The 25069-nt window shown below is 44.6% G+C and overlaps 1 protein-coding gene across 4 annotated transcripts in view; it reads right to left on the minus strand.

Annotated features, from left to right (window-relative positions):
* Positions 1 to 568: 568 nt before the first annotated feature.
* Positions 569 to 25069, minus strand: part of LOC146186585 (ubiquitin carboxyl-terminal hydrolase 25-like) — a 74081-nt gene continuing 49580 nt past the window's right edge. For all 4 annotated transcript variants that reach the window (XM_084607307.1, XM_084607305.1, XM_084607306.1 and 1 more), the window contains 5 exons: positions 24685 to 24870; positions 15452 to 15682; positions 10700 to 10999; positions 8252 to 8447; positions 569 to 5910 (listed from right to left, as the gene is read on the minus strand). In XM_084607307.1, the coding sequence (XP_084463433.1) occupies positions 5720 to 5910; positions 8252 to 8447; positions 10700 to 10999; positions 15452 to 15682; positions 24685 to 24870 (1104 nt within the window). In that variant the 3' untranslated portion in view covers positions 569 to 5719. The remainder of the gene's footprint in view (positions 5911 to 8251; positions 8448 to 10699; positions 11000 to 15451; positions 15683 to 24684; positions 24871 to 25069) is intronic.

Below are 25069 nucleotides of genomic sequence, written 5' to 3' on the forward strand. Positions count from 1 at the left end.
CGCCTGTTCACTGCAGCTTTGTGCAACAACGCTGAAGCACAGCCATGCGAATTGGACACATTTAAAACATATTATGCCAACCTGGTCAACTGCTCAAACTCCTGCACTAGAAATGTGTATTCTTTAACGCCTGCAGCAAAATCTGAATTCGTACTTTACACCTCGAAGCAAACGCTGTCATGGTCTGTGCTGGAAAAGCTAACTGGCGTGCAGCACAATGCTCAAAACTGAGGGTTTAAGTGCTGTCTACACAAACACTGTTGCGGTCAAGCAGTGTGAACCCATACAAAAAATATGAAATGAAACAGCAGCATACAATTCTTGGGTAACATGCTCCTACTCACCTGGCCCGTATATCTACGTAGGTTGATTTCACTTCAAATAGGCCTCGAATCAACCAGTAGCATTGAAGTGTCGGCTTGTTTGGATGGCAATGTTTTGCTCAAATGGTCTACTTAAAAGCGACCAAGACTGTACTTATGGTGAACAACAGTATTAGTTCGTATAGCCACTCCACATGGTCACCTAGTGGTGGCACTCTTATCCACTGCAAAGAAAACAACACGGCAACGCAAACAATGGTTTTATTTACATTTATACAAAAATTTACATTTTGCTAGAAAAGCAAATATTTTGGTATAGGCACCGTAATGACATTGCTTGAGAGTAACAGCAGCAAAATGCAGGTTGCACAATTTAAACCTCCATGAAATAATTGCAACAATGCCCACATAGGGAAAGCGAGACACTGCACATAAAACTCCATTCCCTGCATGGGTTTTCTATATCTCACAAGCCTACAACTAGAAGCACTTAGGGGCATGGACTAAGCATAACACATTAAATAGAAATCACACACAAACCCCAAATGCAAAAATAAGAGGTCACATTATGATTTGTGAAGGTGGTTTGACAAGTCAGGTAAATATCTAAGACCTGGTGCCATAAATATCAAAAGCAGCACTGTGTTGTTCATGTCCTACAAACGTTCGAAGCAAGCATGTCAACACTTGCCACAAAAATGAAAGACTACAAGCTATGTGTAGTGAGAGAACATTTCTATTCAACAAAGTGGATGACTGCACAAATTGCAGCCCCGTTACATTCATGTAAACCATGCACATGCACTGAAGACTGTTTACTTTTGAATGAATGAATTTAAATGCAGAGGACATGCAATCAAGATGAACCTTTGCTTGGTCAGAGGATCACGAAACGAATGAAACACATTGCACAACCTCAATTGCAAGGCTACAAAATATAGTGCCGAGAACTTCAGGTTAAAAAGGTGTGCATGCAATCGGTGCTGTCATTATTCATTCCCAACCAAATGTGCACGCAGGATATTTCTGCAGAGTGTTTGACAAAGATTAATGATAATAATTGGAACTTTGTGCATCTATTCATAACTGCGTAGAAACACAATTCACAACTACGCCCTCCCCTCAGCTGAAGCAGCTGTCAAAGTTGGTGAATGCACTCTATAAAAAGCAGAACTCATTTTACCAGTTACAAAGACAATAACCAATGTGCTTCAAGTCAGACAGGCAAGGAATCCTCCTTGACAGTTGCTTGCAGAAGAATATAGTATATGAAATAGAAATGTAAATAGTAAACCAGCATAAGAAAAAAAGACTAACAGTAAAAAAGAGAGAGAAAATAAAAGACTGGTGCACACACAAAAAAGTTCCTTCGAAAGATAATGTGCAGTCCGAAAAATAAACTGTTGCAAATGTCTAAAAAATTAGATTTTACATGTGTTCGTCTCTGGATCAAGCTTTGTCAGATTTCTTCATTCACAAACAAGAAAATCTGGCTCCATGGGAGAAAATCCTCCTATCATGAAGATGCCTCACTTGTCAACGAAAATTCCCTTGCTTTCAGCTATGCCTACTTCCCTGAAAGATAAAGAAATAAACTCAGTAGATCCAGAGCACAGAATTCAATCGGGACTTTCACGAAAAATAACATTAATTTCTTCCAAAAATAATGTTTAGTTCCTCTTTTATACCAGACTTCTCAAACCACCTTCATATTTTGCAGCAAAAACAATGAGATGTGCAAGGTGATCCTTTACGGCATGTAGGGATTTGTTTGTTTGTTTGGGGACCAGGAAGCCCAAAACAGGGTGCTTAGAAGAGAGAGAGAGAGAGAGAAAGAAAAAAATTACCTCAGGAAATCTTTCCAGGGGCTCACAGACACCCCCCCCTGACTAACACTGCAGCAGCACAGCAGATTGTCACACTTTGTAAGCTGTGTATGGACTACACTGTAGTGAGCCTGCAAAGCTATTCCTTGCATTCTGGTATTCGACCAACAGGCCCCTAGATGCTCAAGATACTGTGTTCGACACAACACGCCCATTCGCACACAAAATGTTAGCATGTCAGACTGCAGAACCATGAAGAAAAATGCAGGCACACACGATTTTTATTTTTCCAATATCTAAGCGAAGGAAGTAAAATAGCCTTATATAGCTGGCATCCACTGTCGTCCATAGCAGCAGTCACAGTAGATGACCCAAGCCCCAAACCTGAACCCTTAGATGGTTTAATGCGAGCAAATACTCGTATGTAGTCACTGTGTTATCTGGCAAACATTTTCATGTGCACGCGTGCGCAAAATAAGCCTCTCCTGTGCTTTATGATGAAAGCATAAAGAGGTAAATTATAAAAATACTTTCAATACTTCTCTGCCAAGACTGTTACAGAACCCTTCTCACTGACCCAAACCACATCTGGTAGCTTGGCCTCCAAACAGCACAGCAGCACAAACTACAGACAACAAGCATGCCAACTCTCAACGTGCCTGTCCTACCCATCAACTACGAAGCACTTCAAACATGAGACCAAAAAGTATGAAATGAAATTCCGAATAACTAATTTATTCATTAAAGTGCTAAGTATGTGATGCCCAATTAAAAGGTTGCTGCCCACTGCTTACAGGGCTAAACAAAAAGACAGACGCTGAAGTCATAACTCTACTGACAAACGCTAACTACGTCATCATGGAGAACAACAGCTTGTGTATGTTACACCATCACTGCACAGAAGCACCATCAGAAAGGTGCAGCTTCTGCTGCTGCTGTTCTTGTTATATAACCCTGTGTGCTCTTGTACTCGTAGCTGCACAGCACAATAATTTACAGCAGCGTAAATGTGATGCTACTTTGCAGCGTCAACAGTGTCAATGACCAACGGCCAGTGGCATCTGGTGGCTGACGGAGCAACCATTGCAAGCATTTGTTTTCATTTCTTTCAAGGTGCTCACTTTTTCCCCACAAGGCATTTGATGTTCTTGAGCATGTGCAAGCACTTCAAAATATATCAGGTTGTAGCTATATCATTCTTGAATCAAAGAACACCTCAGAAAGTCTGTGAACCATACATAAGATGGCACCGCAAAAAGTGTCTTCCCAAGTGCGACTCCTCATAGCAGCAAGCATCATCAAATGACTAGGCAGCACCACATGCACACAGATGAGGTGTTACCCAGCCATTTTCTTACGCCTGTGCCAATGAGGAGCTTCAAAAACCTCCATACCATTCCAGTGTGCACTGTTTACCCATTTGTGACACACAAAAACGGTCATAGTAAAACCAATGTTGCATCAACAAACCAAAAAGCATGATGCCCGCACAAACACACACGCATATGCACCACACACGTACACACGCACACACACACAAACATCTCTTGTGCAGTGCCCTACGTATGTGCCACGGTGCAGTGCATGTCTTCATTTCTTCTTGGCTTTATCTGGCCAAATCCAGACATGTAAACTGGCATCCAGCATCCTTAAATGTGCTCGAGAACCTATCACAACAGGGCTCTATGACACTATAAAAAAAAATTTGTCTTCACCACTTTTTCATTGCAGAACTGTACACTGAATGTGCTAGAATGCAGCAATAAAAACAAAAGCAGAAAAAGCAGAAACGGCTTTTGTGCTCCTTACTCAAAGTTAGTCAGCATAAGTTTAACCCCTTCAGCCATGAAATGATAATTATCCAATAGAAGGAAAGTCTATTTTTTTAAAATGATTTTCCATGAAACACGACTCGAATGCAAACAAATAAAACCTCTCACTCCTAGCCGATTAATTATGCGATTCCTGCAGGGTCTTCAAATGGACATATCATGTCTCTACACTTCTTTCAGGCTGTCAATTAAAACTTCTTCGAAGTCATTTCTGTCAAAAGATGTCATTATGCAGATAAAACAGCTGAATTTAGGCTCTGTAAGGCACTAATGCATGCACAACAAATACATACGTTATGAAGCAGGACTCACCCTCATGTAAAATGCAGAGGCTTGCATACTAAAAAGCAGTTTCCTGCATTCATTTTGCATGCCTCACTCAAGATATTTTGGTATATTGTAAGGGGTTCAAAATGTAAGTTCTGACCACTCACCGCATATTAAATCCCAGCAGAAAATGAAACCAACTTGAAATTATTGAAACCCAGATGAAGACAAGTCCACTTGTCGAAATGTCGGCTTGTGGACCGAGGCTCCCCATCAACCCTTGCTTGGCTTCCTCTGACAAAATAAAGCAAGTTACGCACCCGTATCGTAATAAAAAGTGGCCGAAGGGGTTAAGGCAGAAACTTGCGACATTGGAGATTCAGGGCGAGAAATACGACTAGAGATGTTATCTGAAGCCAACTCAAAGGGGGAGAGGAGAGGTAGTGGTAAAAAGGGAGAGAGCCATAAAGAGGCAGCAAACATTGCAGCAAGTGACATTTTGGGACCGGCTCTCTGCTGACCAGGTTTGTTCCCTCACCGGTATTATTCCCGTTCTTGGTAGTCACATAGCCGTATAACAATTTTAACAGCTATAGTACCAAACAAGCAGGGTGCTACTGATATTAAGAGTACGAGCAGCCACTCTATTTAGAGTCATGTATTGCAAATGACCGACATGCAACAAAGCATATACTCTCATCTTTGTTAGAAGCACCCACAAGTAAAAGCTTCTGAAAAGAATGTTTACAGAATACTTTTAATTATAAAACATGTTTACAATGCACACGCCTTGCCAAACGCCGCAAGTTATGAATTGAATTAAGAGACAATGAGAAGTACAGTGGTTATGTGACAAGTACGCGAGGCAGAATTTTTAAAATCAGGCTTCTATCTCCTCAATGGTGTCAAAGATAAAAAGCCTATTTCTTACTTAGGGCAAATACGCAAAATATTAAGAAAGCTAATTTTTGTCATAAATTGCAAATTTCCATGTGTCTTCATACCATAGCGTGAAATTGATTTTATTTTAGTGCCTACAAATAAAACTTACTATACTATCACCAAAACTAAATTAAACTGAATCGGAGCCCCAAATAACACATATGTGGCATAAAATTGCAACTTGTGCATGTGCACACTAACATAATGTGTGCCAGACAGTAGCTCGACCATCTGACTATAATATGATCAGCAGTCAGCAGAGGTTTTGCACTTGGCAATTATTGCAAGAAAGCTAAAGAAAAAAAAAATATGTCCTAAAACAAATCTACAAAAAAGAATGATGAGGCACAGGGTGCTGTGGTGGTAAAGGAAGCGCACGCTCACGTGCTGTTAACAAACACGAGGGCACAAAATGAAGGTACAAGACAAACGCAAAGATGGAAAACGAAAAGCACGACTTGTGCGGCAAAAGGAAAAAGAAGAAACGTCAAAGAACCAGGCTGGCGAGATAAAAGTCTAGTGGGAGGGGCTAGGAGGCAGTAGCCTCTTCAGACAGGGCAGCCTCCAAGTGCTTGGACGATGTGAGCCGTCGCATAGCCTGCTCGAAGGCAGCCGAGAGGTTAGTCATTCGAGGGATGCTCAAGGGAGCCAGCCTGGGTATGTCAGCACCGGGGTCAAGCAGTTTGCTCAGCATATCCTCCAGCTGCTCCTGCTTTTCATCTGCAGTTGGAAGAAAAAAAAAAAGAGAGACTGCCAATTAGACGCCTCCATGAAGGCAGTGCTGCTGGTATACAGTTTCCGACATGCACACAAACAGAAGAAAAAATAAATTGAAAACTAAAGCATGCCATGCCTTCAAGCCTCTGCAAATGGAACTTATGATGAATTCAATTCAAAAAGTCATAGTGAGACATAAAACTCTTCAGCTATAACTTTTTTTTTTTTTCACGTCAATATGACGAGATTCAGGTTTCATGGAGCATAATTATATTTATGCATTGATTTACTCACTTCACAAAAAAGGCATTACTCATCTATCCAGTTTTTTTGTTTTTTATAGTGTGTTGTGAGCACTTTATAGATCTTTCATTTACACATACCATGATCTTTTTCTTTCATTTGTACAAACCATCGTCATCGTCCCGCGGCACCGCAAACCTTGCCTTGCCGTCACGACCTTACCGTCTCGACCTGGCCTTCTCTCACAGTATGTGTGTGCGTGTGTGTGAGTAAACAAATGCGTAAATATACTGCATGAAACCTGAATTCCAGCATACAGGCATGAAAAAGAAATTTATTAAAGCTGGAGTGTTCAGTGTGTCAGCACAACTTTTCAAATGGGATTCATCATCATACGTTCCATTTGTAGAGGCTTAAAAAAAGAGAAGACATTACTCATCTATCCTGACCCCGCCGTAGTGGTACAGTGGTTAGGGCGCGCGACTGCTGAACTCAAAGATGCAGGATCAAATCCCGGACGCGGCAGCTGCTTTTCGATGGAGGCAAAAAGCAAGGTACCTGTGTGCTGTGCAATGTCAGTGCATCCTAAAGAACCCCAGGTGGTCGAAATTCGCGGCGCCCTTCACTGTGGCATCTCTCATAGCCCGAGTTGCTTTGGGACGTTGAATACTATAAACGCGCAACCATCATCTATCCTGCTCCACTCAAGACAGACTTGTGTGGTCACAGTGGTCACATGTCAACTGGACATGGTAATGGTTCCCGGGGCGAATCATGTGCCTGCAATGAACCTGCTGAAGTCATGCAATGAACTCAACCCGAGGAATTTTCATGTCAGAGTTCGCCTGCAAAATAAGAATGCCATCATGGCAACTGCCGTAAAAAAATTGTGGGAGTTCAAGCATGGCTCGAACCTAGTGATAGAGCAAAAGCTGTGGGTGTTGCAGCAAATTTTTCTGTGGGCACCTGGATTTATGTGCCGCTGCCACAACGTTGGAACGAACCTTCTGTCCTAGCAACTCGCTGTTGTCATTCACCTCTATCAACTACAGAGTTATTTGCCTTCTTTTTCTTCTTTTTTTTCTTTTACTTCTCTTTCTTTTTCTACTTTTTTCTCTTCGTCTTCTTTTTCTTCTTCATTTTTTTTCCTTCTTCCTCTTTTTCTTGTTTTACTTATTTCTCTTCCTGTTCTCCTTCTTTTACTCCTTGTTTTTCTTTACTTCGTCTTCCACGTGCCACGCTGACGGCTTGAAAACCTACAGTAGTGTAGCTTTCGCTACAAAAAAAAAAAAAAAAAAAAACTGCAACAGTAGATTGGTTTGGTTTTAAGCTGTCTCACATCTCAATGTAACTCGGGCTATGAAAGATGCTGTAGTGGCAGGCTCTGGATAATTTCAACCACCTGGGGTTCTCGTGAACTGACATGGCATAGTATATGGCTGCTTTGTGTTTCGCTGCAAATCTCCTCCACTTAACAGCAAAGGCTATTAAAAAAGGCAAAATTGTTGCTGCTTGCCTTCAGGCTGCTTTGGCAGGAAACACTGCAACGGCATTCAAAGTGAACATTGTTTGCTTGAGGAGCTCTTAACCTATTAAACACAAACTGATTACGCAAACAAAAAAAAAAAAGAAAGTCCTACGTCAGTGTCTCACTATAATTTCATTATGTGCTTACATTCTGTTTTAGTGATTCAGACTTGGATCAACACACTACGAAGCCTGATGAAGGCTTCTCAGAGTGCTGCGTTTGCAACATTATCTGGTTCTTGCAAAGTTCCACAGTCCTAAGCGTGAGGAACTACTATACGAGTGCTACCTTTTGACGACAACAGAGTGAAGTTTTGAGGAAAGGTGACCGTCTGGCTGTGTCAACACACTGTCTTGATATACTGAGAGACACTCTGGGACAGCACAGCACTCAAGTGATATTGCCAATAAGTGTGCCCATCTGCCCATCTGTTTCGTTCCCGCCAACAGGTGCGGACTAGTGATAGATAAAGCGATCATATCCCAAAACAGACTCCTGACTCTATATGTTTGCATATGCCGCCACAGTTCTCACCAACCAGCAGGGGTTGCAAAAGCGCAGCAGGACCTTTACCTGTCATTGCCAGTCCCAGCATTGCACACCACCTGCTGCGGATTTCCTCCACAGCGCGAGTGTCCCTGATGCCAGCCAGGGGACTTTGCAGTGGTGCCAGGTGTGGAAGCACTGTGTCTCGCATCATTTCCACAGCAGCCAGGGACTCCCGCAGGCCACCCTCCTCAAACTGCCGCGCACAGTAGTCGTTCAGTGCCTGCAAGCCAACACTTCTCTCATCCAGCACATTCAAGCAATGATCGAAAGAGTCCAACATAACTATATCAAACCAAAGCCTCCATGCATTTCAATTTACATGCAAATGCCGATATATTTCACTCCACATTAATATATGCCACCACGCAATGTATTATTTCCTTTTTGTTTCAGTGAGCACATGGCCAGCCCATTTTAAAAGCAGCCCGTGAGCATCACCACATGCATGGGCCCCAGAAAAATTGGCTAACAATTACGACACAATTAGTACTGGGAAATTTGAGTGCAGTTCTTCAGGTACCTTAGTTCTTCGACATGCTGAGATAGTGAATTTGATAGAGACGTGTTTATATATGTGCGCGGTTAGAGCCTACTCTATACTGTCCCCCATAATCATCCCTCAACTGGCACTCAATCCTTTCCTAGTTCTTGACTGTTATAAAGGAGGTGCTAACACGACACTTGCCAATGCTGCCGCCATATATGGTCAACCTCTCACCTCAATCTGCTTTAGGGCAACAATAGGCCTTCTTCAGTGCAAATATATTCCACCACAGACTACTGGCGCATTCCTTATTGAAACAATGAATTTTGAGGATACAAAAAACACATTACGGGTTGCCTCTGTACACAAGGTCACCCATAGCCAAGTACATGGACACAATAGACGCTTAAAATATATTTATATTCAGCTCCAAAATGTTGTTACATGCTCTTTCTCATGAGTCCCAGGGTTCATATGAGCGATGTCAACGATTGTGCAGAGAGAGTTTGCACGTTCACAAGTTTTAGCAAATGCAGACGGTTGTAGAGTACAGTATTGACAGCAGTGATCTGAAATCGATTATTGTCTACATCATAAGTCACACACAGAGTGAACGGGAGGTACAACTGCTAGCTAGGTGGCATGACCTGGTCTGTCAACAAATGCAGCAGGTGCCCGGCAGCCGTCGTCGACTCATCAAAGTAGCCTATAGACAAACAGACCTTTCCACGAATTGCAGCGCTGCACCAACCCCTGGTGGATCCGTGCAAAGCATGGAAGAACAGAGCGATAGCCTCCTACGTCGGTTGCCAGCAAATGCATTGGCGTGCTGTGCCGCTGCTTTCTGCAGTTATGCGTCTTCTCGTGCGCATTGTTTGCGTTTCTTTGCAAAATGCAGCACACACTGGACTGCTTAGCTGGAGTTGCAGAGTTAAAGCACTGTGCAAACAAGTATATGTACAGCTGGTGCAAAATAATAGAGCCAAAAAATGACCACAAAGCCGAATTCTTTTTTTTTTTTCATTTTATCAAAATAGACTACTTAAACGAGTCTGGGGAGTTGCAGGAAATTCAGTAAAACGGGCTTTCGCACAGAGCAACCTAGTGCGCAACGGCAGTCCTGATGAGAATTTGCAGGTTGAGAACATCAATTAATCGAGTTATCACGCGCATTTGTGTTTGCGCGTCTATACACAAGCCAACGTACGCATGCACGGTGCAACATGTGCAGTGCAACAGCACTGCACAATGCAACTTCCACCCAACGCAGCAATTGTAATGAACGTTAGACATCACATCATCCGCCAATAATTAAGTTTGTAAAAGCTCCGCAGGACAGACATTAAATGCTCTGTATAAACACTACGTCGTGGTGTCTCAACTTCTGATTCGTGACTCTCTCGACTCTCTGTGGAAGCTATGGGCACACATACCTCCAGAGTTGTGGCTTCTGAGCATGCAAAAAGGAAACTGTTCCCAAATAAGCGTGCAAACAGACAAACTGTAGATGGCACTATTATCCTGTGTACAGCTCAGTATACTACAGAGCTGAGTCAACTTACACAGGTTTCTGTTGGTTGTTACCACAGCAAGCTTTTCCCTATGTTTCCTTGTTTGAGTAGCTCACAAAGTAGTATTGAGGATATCTTCTTTTTACTTACACAGTGTTCCCCTTGCTCGGGTCAAAATAGGAATGAGAGAATTAAAATTTTTCTTTAATGCATTTACTTTAAATACAACAGTAACGAAACTATACAGCACAACTGGTAACAGCCTGGTGCTCTATTTATAGACCTGAACAAACTGCTGCCATTCAATTACTGAGATCTGCATCCCCGTGGTTATCACTGGAAGGCTCTTTTTTCCAGTATGTTATATAAATAAGCTCCAAGAAAAAATAAAGTAGCAGTGCCAAGGTAAGGAGCCCGTCAAGCTTCCTACAACACAAACTACTCCGGACAGAAGAAGAACAGCTGTCATTTCCATACCAGCAGAGCCAAGCGACGGCAGTATGTCAGCAGCCGTGGATCGAAGCCCAGATACCGGGCATGCGAGTCTGCGGGTGGAGGCCTTGCGAGCAGTGCCTCATTGAGTGCACAAGCGGTCCCTAGTAGGTGGACGGCCGAAGGCAGCCGCTGCGACCAGAGGTGCTCTAGGCCCATGGTGAAGGCACTGGCCAGGTGCCTGAAACGGCCATACAGCTCATGCCAGCCTCTGTACGTGGCTTCTGCTTCTACGTCGCCAGCAGCCCCCATCGGGGATAGCTCCGAGAGCAAACGCAGCGCCTCCTGGGTAGAGATGAAGGATTAAAACGATTAGCAGAGCTAAGTATATCAACTCAGTGAATGAACTGGCTGGCTATTGCAGCCGAGAGGTCTGGAAGAGCAGGCTTGTTTTGGCATCTCTATGCTAATGTGCATACTCGGCATTGTTCCACTTGTAGTTGTCTTTGGTTCAATTTTGTTCTTGGCAGGTAAGGTTGGTCTGGGGGATGCAAGCAACAAGAACGGTAGCACCGGCAAATGCATATCAAGCATGAAATGCTTTTAGTGCCCGTAGTCAGCGTGCCACTGGGAACTGAAGGTGAACCAAAATGAAAAGCCAAATTTTGTAGGTTACCCCCTTCCCCCCCCCCCCCCCCCCCCCCACACACACACACACACACACACACACTAATGCCTATATGCTGACCCAGCGCTGAAGCAGCACACATCAATATGCATTTTCATTAGGCAAAACTGAAAGGTAGCAAAGCTATCTCGCTTCTCGGTGGCGGCTTCAAATACCCTAGTGCTTCATGCTGTGCTGCTATTACAGGCGCAAAAGTGTCAACAAGTGCCTAAACTCCACACTGGTTTCGTGGAAAAAAAAAAAAAACTGAAAAGGTGTAACTATCTCACCCCTTGGCAGATACCTCAAGTGCACCGTCAACACGAAGGCAAACCTACACGAATTTTCGCATAACTGAACAGGCGCAAAACTATCTCACTTCTCAGTCTGCCTCTCAAATGCACTTTCTACTTTTCTGTTCTCCATGCATGATGTCACACTGACACTGCCGATGTATGCCCTATATTTCTTTCCTCAACTAAAGTGATAAAGCTTTAAAAAAGGATGTCCACTTAATTCTGCATTTCATTAGCCTTCATCAAAATCACAGAGCCCAAGCAGCTTGCTTCAGGGCCTTCATGTGCGGCTCATTACGCATTGGCAGTCTTCCAGGCCTACCGGAGGTGAGACAGACTCTCATCTTCACCTCTCCGGAAGTTACTCTCCCCGTGGAAGAAGCTACAAAAGTTTCCACCACATGACTGAAAGCAGCGCTTTCAGACTCTCTACATTTAACCAAGGCAGCACATTAAAATAAAAACTGCGGGTCGCCATTACTGGCTGCAATAATGGACCCTTTGAGAAACTCTGGAAGGCAGCTTCTCTGCAAAGCTAAGAAGCTTTTATCATGACAGCCACACCTGTTTTGGGAACAGAAACGAGGTGCAGCACAGGAAGTGTCTATAGTTGTCAAGAGAGAGGAAGCATGAAGAGTGGGTCAGGGCTGCTAACAAGTGGCACGGTGTCTTAAGCACTGCATCATGACAGTGCTCAGGAAATGGTGTCAAACACAACACGAGTGGGATGTCCTTATATGCTTAAACCAAATATACAAAACACTTGTAGACTGCTGTTCTTTCTGCCCCCTCTTCTCCGCACCTTGAAGCTCTCAGAGGCCACCCTACGTTCGTACAAATGATTTGTAACAAAACAAGGGATGATGGCACATGCTCACGAATTGTTTAGACTATGGCTGCCCAGGTTTGGAAGACATCACACCACGACATTATGCTTTACTTGACAGTTTTTACGCATACACTGTAGAGCTTCAGCTAGACATGCGTCATTGGGCTGTGGTTGTGTGAATGCAGCAAGTGTTGCAGTTGCTATTATATTCAACATTTCTTTCAAATGTGCCTGCTTAAGATGCTTCACCTCTTTTTTCTTTTCATCGAAGCTAGCTATCAGCCATCATAGAGTGGAACACTGCTGCATCAACAGTGTCGTCTGCCAGGAGCATCTGCTAGCGCCAACACTTCAAAATCAGTTTCCACAGTGGCATCGTGTCGCATACGTGTGTCGTGCTCGTTCCAGCCATACATGTGGCCCTGCATGAGTGCACAGGAAACTACAGCAGTGCTTTTAGTTGAAGACACCATTAGAAGTACCAACTACATGCTGCTGCAGTGACGTCCGAGTAGTCTGAGGTGTCAGGTGGCAAAGCTGCTTCACTTGTGGCAGACTTTGTACAACTTTTTTTTTTCGCTCAATACATCTTTAAGGCTTATGGAATCAACTTTGCCACAATTTCTGTAAAACAATATGACGTGATGCTTTAACTAATGAAGAAGTTCATGTGACCACCCTTGATGGGGAAAGTTCAGGTGAAAGACCATTGTCTTTAGCCCACACAGTGAATAAGTGTATCCACAAGGACGAGGAGGGGGCTGGTTTTCCTACTACAGGGGACACATACGGTGCACGGGATATGGCTTGCCCAACATCTCTACCATTTCTTTTTGCAGCACTGATGACATTAAAAGGTCGTCTTTTATTACAAAAAAAATGATCCAGGCAGCTTTCAGTGCCTTCACTCACTATTTTGAGCCCAACAAAATTTCCAGTCGTCTTGGTGAAATGAATTTCAAACTCGTTCCAGATAGCCCACAGCATCTGTGGTGTCGAATGCCCAACCCTCAGACTGTGCGCTTTCAAACGCAGCATGAAACAAACTATTCTGTTTAGTGACAAGTACGGTACCTATCTTGTATTTTTCTTTTTACTGTTTTGTCATTCTTAAGCTCCGACACTGCTGCACCTACCATCCCATGTTTCGCCTCCCTTCATTTTAAGAGGGGCAATGCCAGGCGGCACTTGAACAAAAGACCATGTTTGTCTGTTCATTTCTAGATACACAAAAACTGTCCCGTGAATTGCTGGTAAACAACAGCCTTTTGCGCTTCCCAACACAGGCAGAATTCAACTCAGCTTTGGTTTCGCTTTATAGGATTTAACATCCCAAAGCAACTCTGGCTAACAATGATATGGTTAAAAGTGCTCATCCTAGTTAAATGCAGGTGCTCGCGACATCGAGTCATTACTATACTATCAAAGGGAGCAGCAACGCGAAAAATTTGTGTGACACTTTGCACCACTAAAGTGCGATAAGGCAAAAGCCTTTGTTTGAAACTTCGCTGATTCCTGATTTTACTGCGCCTGCTTCTGTAGGCTGTCTGAAGCGGCATTCCAGGAAGTGCCAAATGAAAGATGCCGCACGGACGCGTGGGCCTGTATTCAGAGTTTGCGTTGTTATCGAAAGTGCCTTTATCTCACGTGACCCCGAGTCATCTGATTGGTGGAAACCGCAGAACATGATGTTGCCACCTCCTCCGGTTCCGTAGTGGCAATAACCGATGCTGGCGTTTTGACCAATAAGATGACTCGAGGTCACATAAGATAGCAACACTTCAGTAACGCCGCAAACTTGGAATACGGGCCCTGGATCTGTATGACGTGATAGCGTAAGCTACAAGCCAACATATAAAGCCCCGCTTTAACCGAGCCGTATGAACGTGCCTGCGTAGCCTAGGGAGCGCCTGCCGAACGTAATGTCAGGAAGCCCTACGTCCAGTTAGTGCTCGGCCATGTATACTGCCAGCTACCACCTCCCAGGTAACAAAAGCGTATTAAGGCTTACGTCTTAATATGTCCCTCTTTTATGGGGCGTGAGCCCAGGGTGGCCCACTTTGTTTGACCTATGGTGGCCGTCATCTTGGGTGGCATCACATGATGTGGGGTGGCTGCAAAGTGTGACACCTTCTGCGAATAACAGTATGAGCCATTAAAGGCTTTTGCCTTAAAAGGGACGCTGTAGTGGAGGGCTCGGAACTTGAGCCACCGAGGTGTAATGTACACCGACATTGCCCCGTACACAGGTGCTTGGGATTAGCAGTTGAGCGCCCCAACCCCTAAGCCACAGTGGCAGACTAAAATTCGACTGAGATTTGCTGAATATGATAGCCTAATGCTTTCCAGAGTTAGAAAATAAACAAACAGTACCCTGGTAGTATGACTTGCCAAGAATCTACGCTTCCTTCATTGCATTGGGCACGCCTCTGAACTGCCAAGCAATCCCACTGAACAGCACGAAAAAACATGGGGTCAATTGAAAGGACGACACAGAACAAGCGCTGACTCTCAATTTTATTCCAATGGTACACTGTGCTTATACGCATGGCGAAAGAAATCACAGAAAAGGAAAAAAGAAAAGGTTGCTTTGAATGTTTATAAACCTTTCTTTTCTTTTCTGTGATTATGTCGCTCATGCGTATAAGTATAGCAAACCATGGCGAATACAGATAGTTTAGAGTCTAAAGTCGGCGCTCGTCCCGTGTGAACCTTTCTTCTGTCCCCATGTTTTCTCGCGCTGTTCTGTACAATGGATCACTTGCTACCAACTCACCCAAATCACTCTACTTCTACTACCTTGAAGCATACTAAAGAAAAAAAGCTATTTACAAATACAGGTCAAGTGCTCCACATGATTAAATGTTACAATTTCAGCTTTTCCGAACTATTTATGGGTGCAAAGTAGACAATATTTCCTTTCCGAGTGTTCAGAGCATGAAGCACCCAAGCGCGATTCCACCCCAGTGGCAGGCCTTGCGAAAAATGGGGCCCCCTCACTCTACCTGTCGGATGGGTGCCCCGATGGGGTCCTTGTCCAGCTCCGGTTGGGCGAACTGCTCCAGGAGGACTCGTTGCAGATGTGGCTGCGCTTGAACACCGTTGAGCAGCAGGAAAAGGCCAATGTGTTGCAGGCGCGGATCTTCCTCATCAGGGCCGCTCAAGCGGAATGGCCACGACGATGAGGTGGTCCGCTGCTGTGCCAGACGTGCCAGCCGCTGAAGGCGTGCCAGTTCCTGCAGCCCACCGAGGCGCACCAATGTGAGCGGCCACAGGGCTGGGCCTTACAGTTTCTTTTTCGGAAAGGTGCAGCAGCCCTCTCACTCAGGGCATGCAGCACAGGAGAAAAAAACTGATTATATAATGAGGAAGGAAAGACGCTGAAGTCGTCTCTTTCAATGGGCACCTCAACTGTGCAAAGAAGGTGTGATGGAGGTAGCAAAAAAATGGAGATAGAGAAGTGGTGGCTCTCCAACACCTCCTTTTTGACCATCTTAGGTTGATTTTGACCACATGGGGTTCTTTGACATCACAGAGAGCATGGAAGCATCTTTTGCATTTTTCCCCGATTTAAACATCACCGTCATGGCTAGGATATGAACTTGCGGCCGCATGTTGAAGAGCACAATGCCATAATCAGTGGGCCTCCGTGCCGGGTTCACAGTAACAGAGGGGTGAAGGAACAGGCAAAAAGAGAGAGGAAGGACCTGGATAGTGGAAGGTCCTACATTAATTTCGACTCCCAGTTCTGAAGAGTGCACAAACGATGCACAGCAGCACAGGGACGTTTTGCATGTCGTATCCGTAGAAGCACCAGCCCTCGCTGACACAGCATGCAAGCAAGTACAAGTTCTTCCCTCCCAAAAGTTAAGAGCCGTAATTTCAACTGGGCCGTACGAAACTACACGCCTTTTCTTGTCTCCCTCTCACTCTCGCAGCGACGGCGCAACCTCGCGGGCTGCTCACCACAACTTCATTTCACCGAGTCACTCAAACAATAAACAGTTCAAGCTTATGCACACCTCGTCCTGTCTCGGGGATCACACTTTGCCTTACAGTGTCAGTCAATATTTTGCCGCTGTAGCCATTACTGCACTCCCGAGAGAGCCGATCCTCAAAATCAAGCACTCGGAAGTAAAATGGTTGCAGTTGAAGCAACAGAATCAATTTTCAGATACTACTGCAGTGAGAATTACTTTTGGAACACATCCCTGAACAGCGACGGGCTAGATAAAATCTGCCTGTTAATAGACTTTCCCAAGTCAGCAAGAACCAAACAAATGGTCACTGCTTTTGGCCACAGTTCATGCATTAATTATTGTATGAATAGTAATATGCCAGCAAAAATGCAAGTTACAGTAGCCCTTTTTGCTTGTAGCAAAAAAATAAGGCAGCCAATCAAGCATGTTTTGGTAGCAACACATATGCCAATTGCTTGCCCCCTGGCAACAAAATGCTGCAACTGCTTCCACCCTCAATTTTTCTTTAACAATAAAAAAACGCCTCAAGATCCGATATCCTGCTTAATGATACATCAACTTTACCTCCTGAATGCAATGATTACAATGTTGCCTAGAAGCAGTCAATAGCAAGATATGGTTAGATATTCACATGGAATTTTTTGAGCTGCTGATAATGCTTGTTCCAAAGCATGTCCTAAGATAACATCAACTGCTGCTTATTTCTTGCTAGAAGTGTAAATAGGCTATTAACATGCAGTTACTGAGCAGGATAATTAGTATAACTATAGCTGACGATGACTTCTCAAACTGCGGTATGCAGCCAATTTTTTTTCCCCCCAATTCGCATGCTTTCCTTCGAAGGAAAAAAATTATGCTAAAGGCGTATACCTGAATACCCGACACTTAATTCTGCCAACTTTGCAGTTAACCAGTGCAGAAAAAAAAAATGCTTAATGTTCTCCCATATTTTGCCATTTTTTCTATCATTTAAATTTATTTTTGAGCAATTTTGACTTTGCTAATATTCCCAGTGTTATTACTACTTGTAATTTTACAGCTGTCTTGAATTTTACCAGATGTGGTAAGAGCAGCACATGCAGTAAAATGCAGCTCATCAAAAGCCTTTGGCAAAATAGCCTCATGTAGTTTAAGTGTAGTTTACATAGTAGGGCATGCATTGTAAATCTGGGCACTTAACACTAGTAACAGCAAAACATGCCGATGTCATGCTACGGTTATTGTTCCGCATGCATTGGTTCTGCAAGGAAAGCTTAAAGAAGCACAGCATACACAAGTCTGACAGGATTAGAACATCTCTGCAGCTTTATTTTAGAAACAAACAAACATGTCAGCAGCAAGAAGCTGTGGCAAGATACAGATTTCGCAGCTCTTTTGCAGAAACTGAAACAGTGCTTGAGGACTTCTGGTGGCAACTTTACAGATCCTGCAAAGCAAGTTGAGGCCATCCAAAATGAAACTCAGTGGAGGGATCCAGCTGACACACAGCTTCCTAAAATTGCCACACCGTTTGTGCAGGTGGAAGAGGAGTTCGAAAATGCCATAAAAAATGGCAAGACATTTTTTCACTCAATGATAGACAAAAGGCAAATCAAAAGAATAAAGCTAACTGCACGCAATGCATTCATCTGTTCTGTGCCTAACACCATGAGCACTACTGCTAGGATGCTTTTATTGATAGGACTGGCACACGTTGTTTCGGATGGGCCAACAGTGACACAGGATGGAAAATGCAGAGAAAAGGGCAGCACTTTAAATGGAACAACTATTTCTTTTTGCTCCAATTGCAGACAAAAAAAAGTTAAAAATAGGGGACAATAAAACACTGAAGAAGGGGACTTTCAAATAGAAAGAAAATAATCAAAATATAAAGATCTAGAGAGTAAGCACATGAAATCTCGAAATGGTAAAAACTGAAAGGAAAAAAGTTTTGAGAGAGACAAAAAACAGAAGTTCAATATATTGATTGAGAATTTTTACAATGTACTGTTAATATGTCTTCTTTCCAGCTTTATTCGGCGATGTAAACTTTGCTATGCAAGCCAAGCATTAAATTATAAAAAGCAGTCCTGTATGGCACCACCATGCCTGCTGCCGCCTCTGCAGCAGTTTATATATTGTTACTACCACTGAAGAGGGCAGGGAAGGGAGAGGGGGAAAGGGTAGGTCAGAAGTTATATACTTCCTCTGACATTTCCACCTTTATTGATTTACCCAGCCATTTTTTGACTGGGAAATAGGTTGACCTTGTCCTTGCTATGATTACATACCTTCTTCAAGCTTCGAGCCAAATTTTGACATGAAAACATTAAAAGATAGTGAGTGAAGAACTTGGGACCCCTAAAATTTATACTGCTTTTAAGGCTGCGAACTTTTGGCTCCAACACAGCCTTCAAATCCGAGCTGTATGATTGGTAATACAGTACAGCCAACTTGTAAAGAATGGTAGCTTGGTACTAAGAAAGACGATGTGATGGCCGCAGTGTACACTGAGGCTATGGCATCGAGACCTAGAACACTAACGTTCGCAGGCCCAAGACCTGATTAGGAACAGATGCCGCAAACTTGATTGCAGGGATGAGCTGGGCAAGTAATCCTCACACCCCCTTCAATGCAGAAACCATGAAACAAATGCGAGGAAAAGAAGAGAAATGATATTCCACCTCACAACCACGATATCCCAACTTTTGCACACATCATGGTCACCAGCGCAAGGCTTGCTTGTTCGGGGAATGACACTACGGCTTGGTAAGAGAATGCCACATATGTGGGCTGTCAATGCTACCTGTCCTCCCTTTCAAACACAAGGCTCACCGAAAATCTTTATGGCGGGCCGTAAAAGGGCAGATCCTATGGCCCCTGAACCCAACTGTAAGCCAGAAAGAGATTCTATGTCATCCTACTACAGAGGACTGTGTCAGTCGAGCCAGTCTACAATCTGCATAGCAAATATCTATCGCCAGTTACGTTGCAGGCAGATTAAACATTACAAGCCAAAAAAGCTACATTCCCAAATCAGTGCACTGGGCCAATGTAGGCAGTTGCAAGAAATGGACACTTTCTTTTGCCATCTGCCTTAAAGTCAGCTGCGTCCCACTGAGGCACTTTATCTTCCATCACATTGTGCACTGTGGTGGTGAGCTCACCCCCTTTATTCCCCTGCCTCTTGCGGCTAAAATATGGCTCTTGCTAAGACTAAGCCTACACTGGAAGGCTGCCATCGATCACTACTATGCAAACACTCTGTCATGACAAAAAAGTAAACCACATGCAGCATAGTTAAGAGTGACCTCTAAAAGTACATGACAGGCTTAAATGAATGCCTGAGGGTGGCAATCTGTATGCTGATCATGACTACTTTTTAGCAGAGGCAGAAACAGGCAGTTTTGTGAAAATGTTGATGCAAACATGCCTTTGTGACAAATGTTCGAAACTATCAAATAAATCAGCAAAAAAAAAAAAAACTACACAAGGCTGACAGCGACTCCAGTGTACAGCATCAAAAAGGACATCACGCAATTGTGCCTCATTGAACTGATGTCTGGTCTATCTAATGTGAACACTGCGACATTCAATGGCACATGACGGCCATATTCATTACGAGCTAGTACAAATGGCAACCAGCTAGCCCAATTCGCAGCACTAGTGCATAATAAGCCTGTAATTTTCCAACAAACAGACCTCTGTGTAAATGCAGTTTTAAGAAACTAGTCCAGCCCACTTATAACGGCCGCAGCTATAATAAATGCTCGCTTATTACAAACGAGCGCTGAGCTACGGTCAATACATGTACAGTCGAACCGGATATATCGAACTCGAAGGGGATCGCGAAATAGTTCGATATATAGAAATCGGCTTGTGACGGCACTTACAATGCGAAAAAACAATACCGTATTTGTCGCGTAATCAACTCACTCGCATAATGAACCCTCCACTTTTGCACCCGAGAATTTGAAAAAAAAAAAGAAAAAAGCGTTAAGGCCAGCTCGCTCACAGGCAAGCGACTGAGCGATCTCAGCGACGAGCGGCAGCGACAGAGCGAAAATTTTCAAACTTGTTGGAACTGCGTCCCTCTTGCCGCTCGAGCCACCGCGGCAGCTCAAAACAAGGTTTCTGTGTCGCCGCGGCGGCAGAAATCGCCAGCATTTTCGCTTGCATGTCGATGGCACGCGTCAGTCCGTTTCAGTCGTCTCATCCACAGCTCATTGGCAGCGTGCCAAGATGCTGCGCAGTGATAACGTCAGGGCGCGTTTATCTTTTGATAGCTCCTGCCGTGGCAGGGAGCGAACTTGGCAGAGTGCCCGTGATGGCTTGATTGCACAAGCCTGGTTCGATTTATCACGCCGCGCTTGGGGCGGGCGTCATGATCGCAGCAGCTGACGGCGTGCTTCCGTTGATTCATACATGCAAAGATAAACGGCTCCCGCCAAAAAAAAAAAAAAGCCTGCCGCTTCTTAACGTCCGCAGCCGCCATATCTTATGCTACGTCGTGCATACAGCACAACGATAAGAAAGAATGACTCTCGCAAAAAAAAAAAAAAAAAAAAAAAAAAAAAAAAAAAAAAAAAAAAAAAAAAAAAAAAAAGAAAAAAAAAACGCACGCAGGCGCCATAGCCACGTCAGCCGCCGCGCGCAGAGGGTTCGCAATACACGCTGGAGAAAGCGTCCCACGTCTGTCTGAAAATGGGCTGAGCTGGCTTGGCGCATGAGTAGCGCGTGCTGAAGGAGAGAGCTCGGCAAACGAATGGGCACACCCACGCACATGGCTTGCAAACCTTGCAAACGTCATGTGTTGGCGCGCAGGAAACGATAACTGCAGATGCGCACGCCTTTGGGGAATGGGCGCGGCGCTGTCCAGAACTGTCCCCTCTCATTCTTTCCGCGCGTGGCTTTAAAACGTCACGCGGAAAACGGCCAAGGGTGATGCGATCGTCTTTAGGGAAGGCACACTTTCCAGTGCGTGGTGCGGAGTTCGATATATGACGCAGCTTTCCTATACTTTTACATGGGATTTTCAAGGGAATATTCCGTGAGTTTGATATAACCAAAATTCGATATATCCGGGTTCGATATAACCGGGTTCCACTGTATATAAGATGCAAAACAAGCTGTATAAATTCCATTTCTGCTCATTATTTCTCATTCCCTCAAAACAAAATTTTGACTGTTCGGTAGTTTACAAGACGGATATCTTCACATATAGAGTAGATAAAGGAATAATTTTTATTATTACAGCATGCTCCTAAGTGATTAAACTATAAAATGTTGAGAACAGATTTTTCATTTTGTGCTTGCTAGCTTTTTCTTTTTGTGCACTCTAATTAAAACGGTTTATTAACCACTTTTCCCCACGCATCGAACTTCAATAAGTTGTAAAATGGCAAATATCACCTACATAAAAAAGTATTCCCACACTGTGTTCCATATACTGTATACTATCTAGCCATATATTAATAATAGTTTCCAAATGAGTAATTTTATCTTTATCGTTTCTATAAATGAAGGAGTGAAAATGAGAAATACTTAGAAAACTAACTGAGATATCAGAAAAGCACTTGCATTTTAAAATCAGCATAAAAAAAATGGATCAAGAGTGCGTTTTCATGGCACAGAGCCCAAAAATAAATAAAAATGTTTCAAGAGCCCTGTACCCCCTTGCTGGTTCCCTGTTGGTGCCTTGGTTGGGTTCATATGATCAAGCTGGAGAGCTTGGAAAACGGTTTGAGGAAACCTGCTTTAAGGAAATGCATGCCCCTAAAAAAATAAATGCCACTTCTGTCAAACTGCATTTTTTTTTTTTTGCGTAAATCGGGCAAGTCCACTTAATACGAAATTCAGATACAGTTGAATCCCGCTATAACGAAATTCACGGTGCACGAAAAAAAATTCGTTCTCGCGGAACTTCGTTATCGCAAAAATTTGACGTGAAACGCAGAAAGAATTGCCCAAGCAGCAGCAAAGGCGTTTAATGCCAAAAATCTGTAAGCTTGGTTTGCTTACGCTTCACGGCGAGCAACGCCGTCACGCGATTTTCGCACTCGGTCAGCAAACCCATTGCAACATCGTCGTCTCGGACAGCAACGAAATTCCTGATGACATCAAAAGCGTCCATCACCACCTGTACGGCGGTTGCCGCAGCCGGCGCTTCCTGTACGTCGTCGTCTTCTTCATCGGAAGAGTCCTTATCATTCCGGGCAGCTTTTATGATCTGCTCATCACTCACATCTTCGTGAACAACAACACAAGCGTCAGTGCCGATGTATTCGTCGAGCTCGAGATTAGGCGGCACGGTTCCTATTTCTCCCAGCGTTTTCCAGGCGGCCGCGATCCCCGGAGCCGGTGACGCCTCTTCGTCGTCGTCTGTAACGCCTGGTGTTAGGCCAGCAGAGTGTACGGGTCGACCTTCGGCAAATCCGGCGTGCCTGAAACAGTTCACAATTACTGAGCGCCCCAGTGTGCTCCAGGCAGCAGACATAATCTGCAGTGCCACGTACAAGTCCACCTTCGTGTCTTGGCCGGTTTCAGTGTTAAAAAGCAGCCGCTGAATTAACCTCCCGCGGTAAGCGCGCTTCAGGCTAAGAATCACGCCCTGATCGAGAGGCTGTAAGACAGACGTGCAATTGGGAGGGAAAAACCTCAGCTCCGTGTTAGTGAGCTTGACTTCGTCAGAGTGATGCGCTGAACAATTGTCCAAAAGCAAGCAAACTTTACGGCCCTGCCGCTTCATGTCGCGGTCGAATGCCATCATCCACTCGGTGAAAATAGCGCGGGTCATCCATGACTTGTTGTTCGCCTTGTACTGCACAGGTAGGCTACGAGTTCCCTTAAAACAGCGCGGCTTGGCACTTTTGCCTATGACTAACGGCGGACGCTTGTCCGAGCCATCCATGTTTGTGCAAAGCAGCACTGTGATGCGTTTTTTGCTGTGTTTGCCGCCGTGACAGCGCTGCCCCTTGAAGTCGAGCGTCCTAGCCGGCAACATCTCGTAGAATAGCCCGGTCTCGTCGGCGTTGTAAATGTCTGCAGGCGCGAAGTTGCTTAAAATTCCGGCCATGTTACTCGCCTTCCAAACAGCTGCTCCGTCCACGTCTGCTGACATTGACTCGCCGCACAACACTTTTCCAACGATGTTATGGCGGGCCTTGAAACGGTTTAGCCAGCCAATGCTGGCTTTAAAATCATCAATGCCAAGTAGGCATGCATAGTTCAAGGCTTTCTGCTGGACGATGCTTCCGGACAGGGGGACGTTGCTGGCTCGTGCTTCCACAAACCACGCATGCACTGCTTTGTCCAACTCTTCATGGAGGGGCCGCGTCACCTTTTTGTGCTTCGAGGATGTGCCTGAAGCAAGTGCCATTCTCACGCTGTCCTTACTGCCTAGAATCGTTGACAGCGAACTTGCAGGAATTCCGAAGTCTTCAGCAATTGCCGCTTTCTTCCTTCCGCTTTCTGCTTGGGCGATTATTTGAGCTTTTTGCTCAAGGGAAAGAGTTTTGCGTTTTTTCACTTGCGTTGCCATCGTGTCCTGCGGATGAAAACTCGTCGTTGTCGAAGAGAAAGGCAGCGAGTGAACAACGCGACCACGACACAAAGCCAAAATGGCGGAACTGCAATCACGTGATTTCATGCTTAATGTGGCTTTGGATTTGACTTGGACTTCTCGCCAATAAAACTAGTTTCGGTTTCGATTTTGAACGCGAAAATTTTGTTGAAGCGGAAACGCTCTGCAAAAATGGTTCGTTGTGCAGAGAAATTTAGGCCATTAATTCTTATAGGATACTCGCGGGGAATAAAAAATTATTCGTTGTCGCGGAAATTTCGTTGTGGCGGTATTCGTTGTGGCGGGATTCAACTGTACAATGAATAAAGCCCTTGTGACCGTCAAGTTTATTCTGAGTGGCCTTGACCGCACTGAAATTTTGTTTAACATTCGAGATTGAGGTTCCTCTGCTGAGCACCCAATCTTTCAAGCAAAACGGGAGCTAATCGATCTTCATAAGCAGCTTCCACTCATCCGCCTGATTCTCTGCAAGTAAGTATGTAATCCGGTTAGGTTTTGCCCACACTCGAAGAAATTCCTAAGCTAAGCAGAAAAGGCTATGAATGCAAGGCTTTAGGGTCTCCACTTCTGGCTCTAGAGTGCATCAGTATACAGCACTGAGGAAAGCACTGAGGAATGACAACCGAAACACTCATGCATACACATCACCCACGAAAGTTCCCAAGGGGGACCGAACAAGCGAGTGAACTGGGCTGACCTGGTCAAGTGCCTTGGACAGTGCCCCCCGGGGCCCCTCAGAGCCCAGAACAGAACCGAGCTGGCCTAGTCGGCCGTGGGTCCAGTTCTGGGCGAGCTGGGCGTGCTCCTGCTGGAGTTGAGCCCACGAGGGGCTGGGAGTGACCACACCAATGCCCACTTCATGCTCCACGTACACAGGCTGCTCCTGCACACGACGGGGGTCACCACGAGAACACACTGTTGGGCGGGCGAGTGTCTCGTACATCACCAAGAAAGGAATTGCGCAAAACAAAACAGCAAGGACACTAATTACCAGCAGTACCAAGAGGCAAGGTTAGCTGAGCATTAGGGCTTCCTTCACAGCAATCACGAAAACATTGCAGTCACAGCACAAAAATGTTGCT

Source organism: Amblyomma maculatum, chromosome 6 (assembly GCF_055883805.1).
Source record: "Amblyomma maculatum isolate TAMU_Amacu chromosome 6, ASM5588380v1, whole genome shotgun sequence".
Classification (NCBI taxonomy): domain Eukaryota; kingdom Metazoa; phylum Arthropoda; class Arachnida; order Ixodida; family Ixodidae; genus Amblyomma; species Amblyomma maculatum.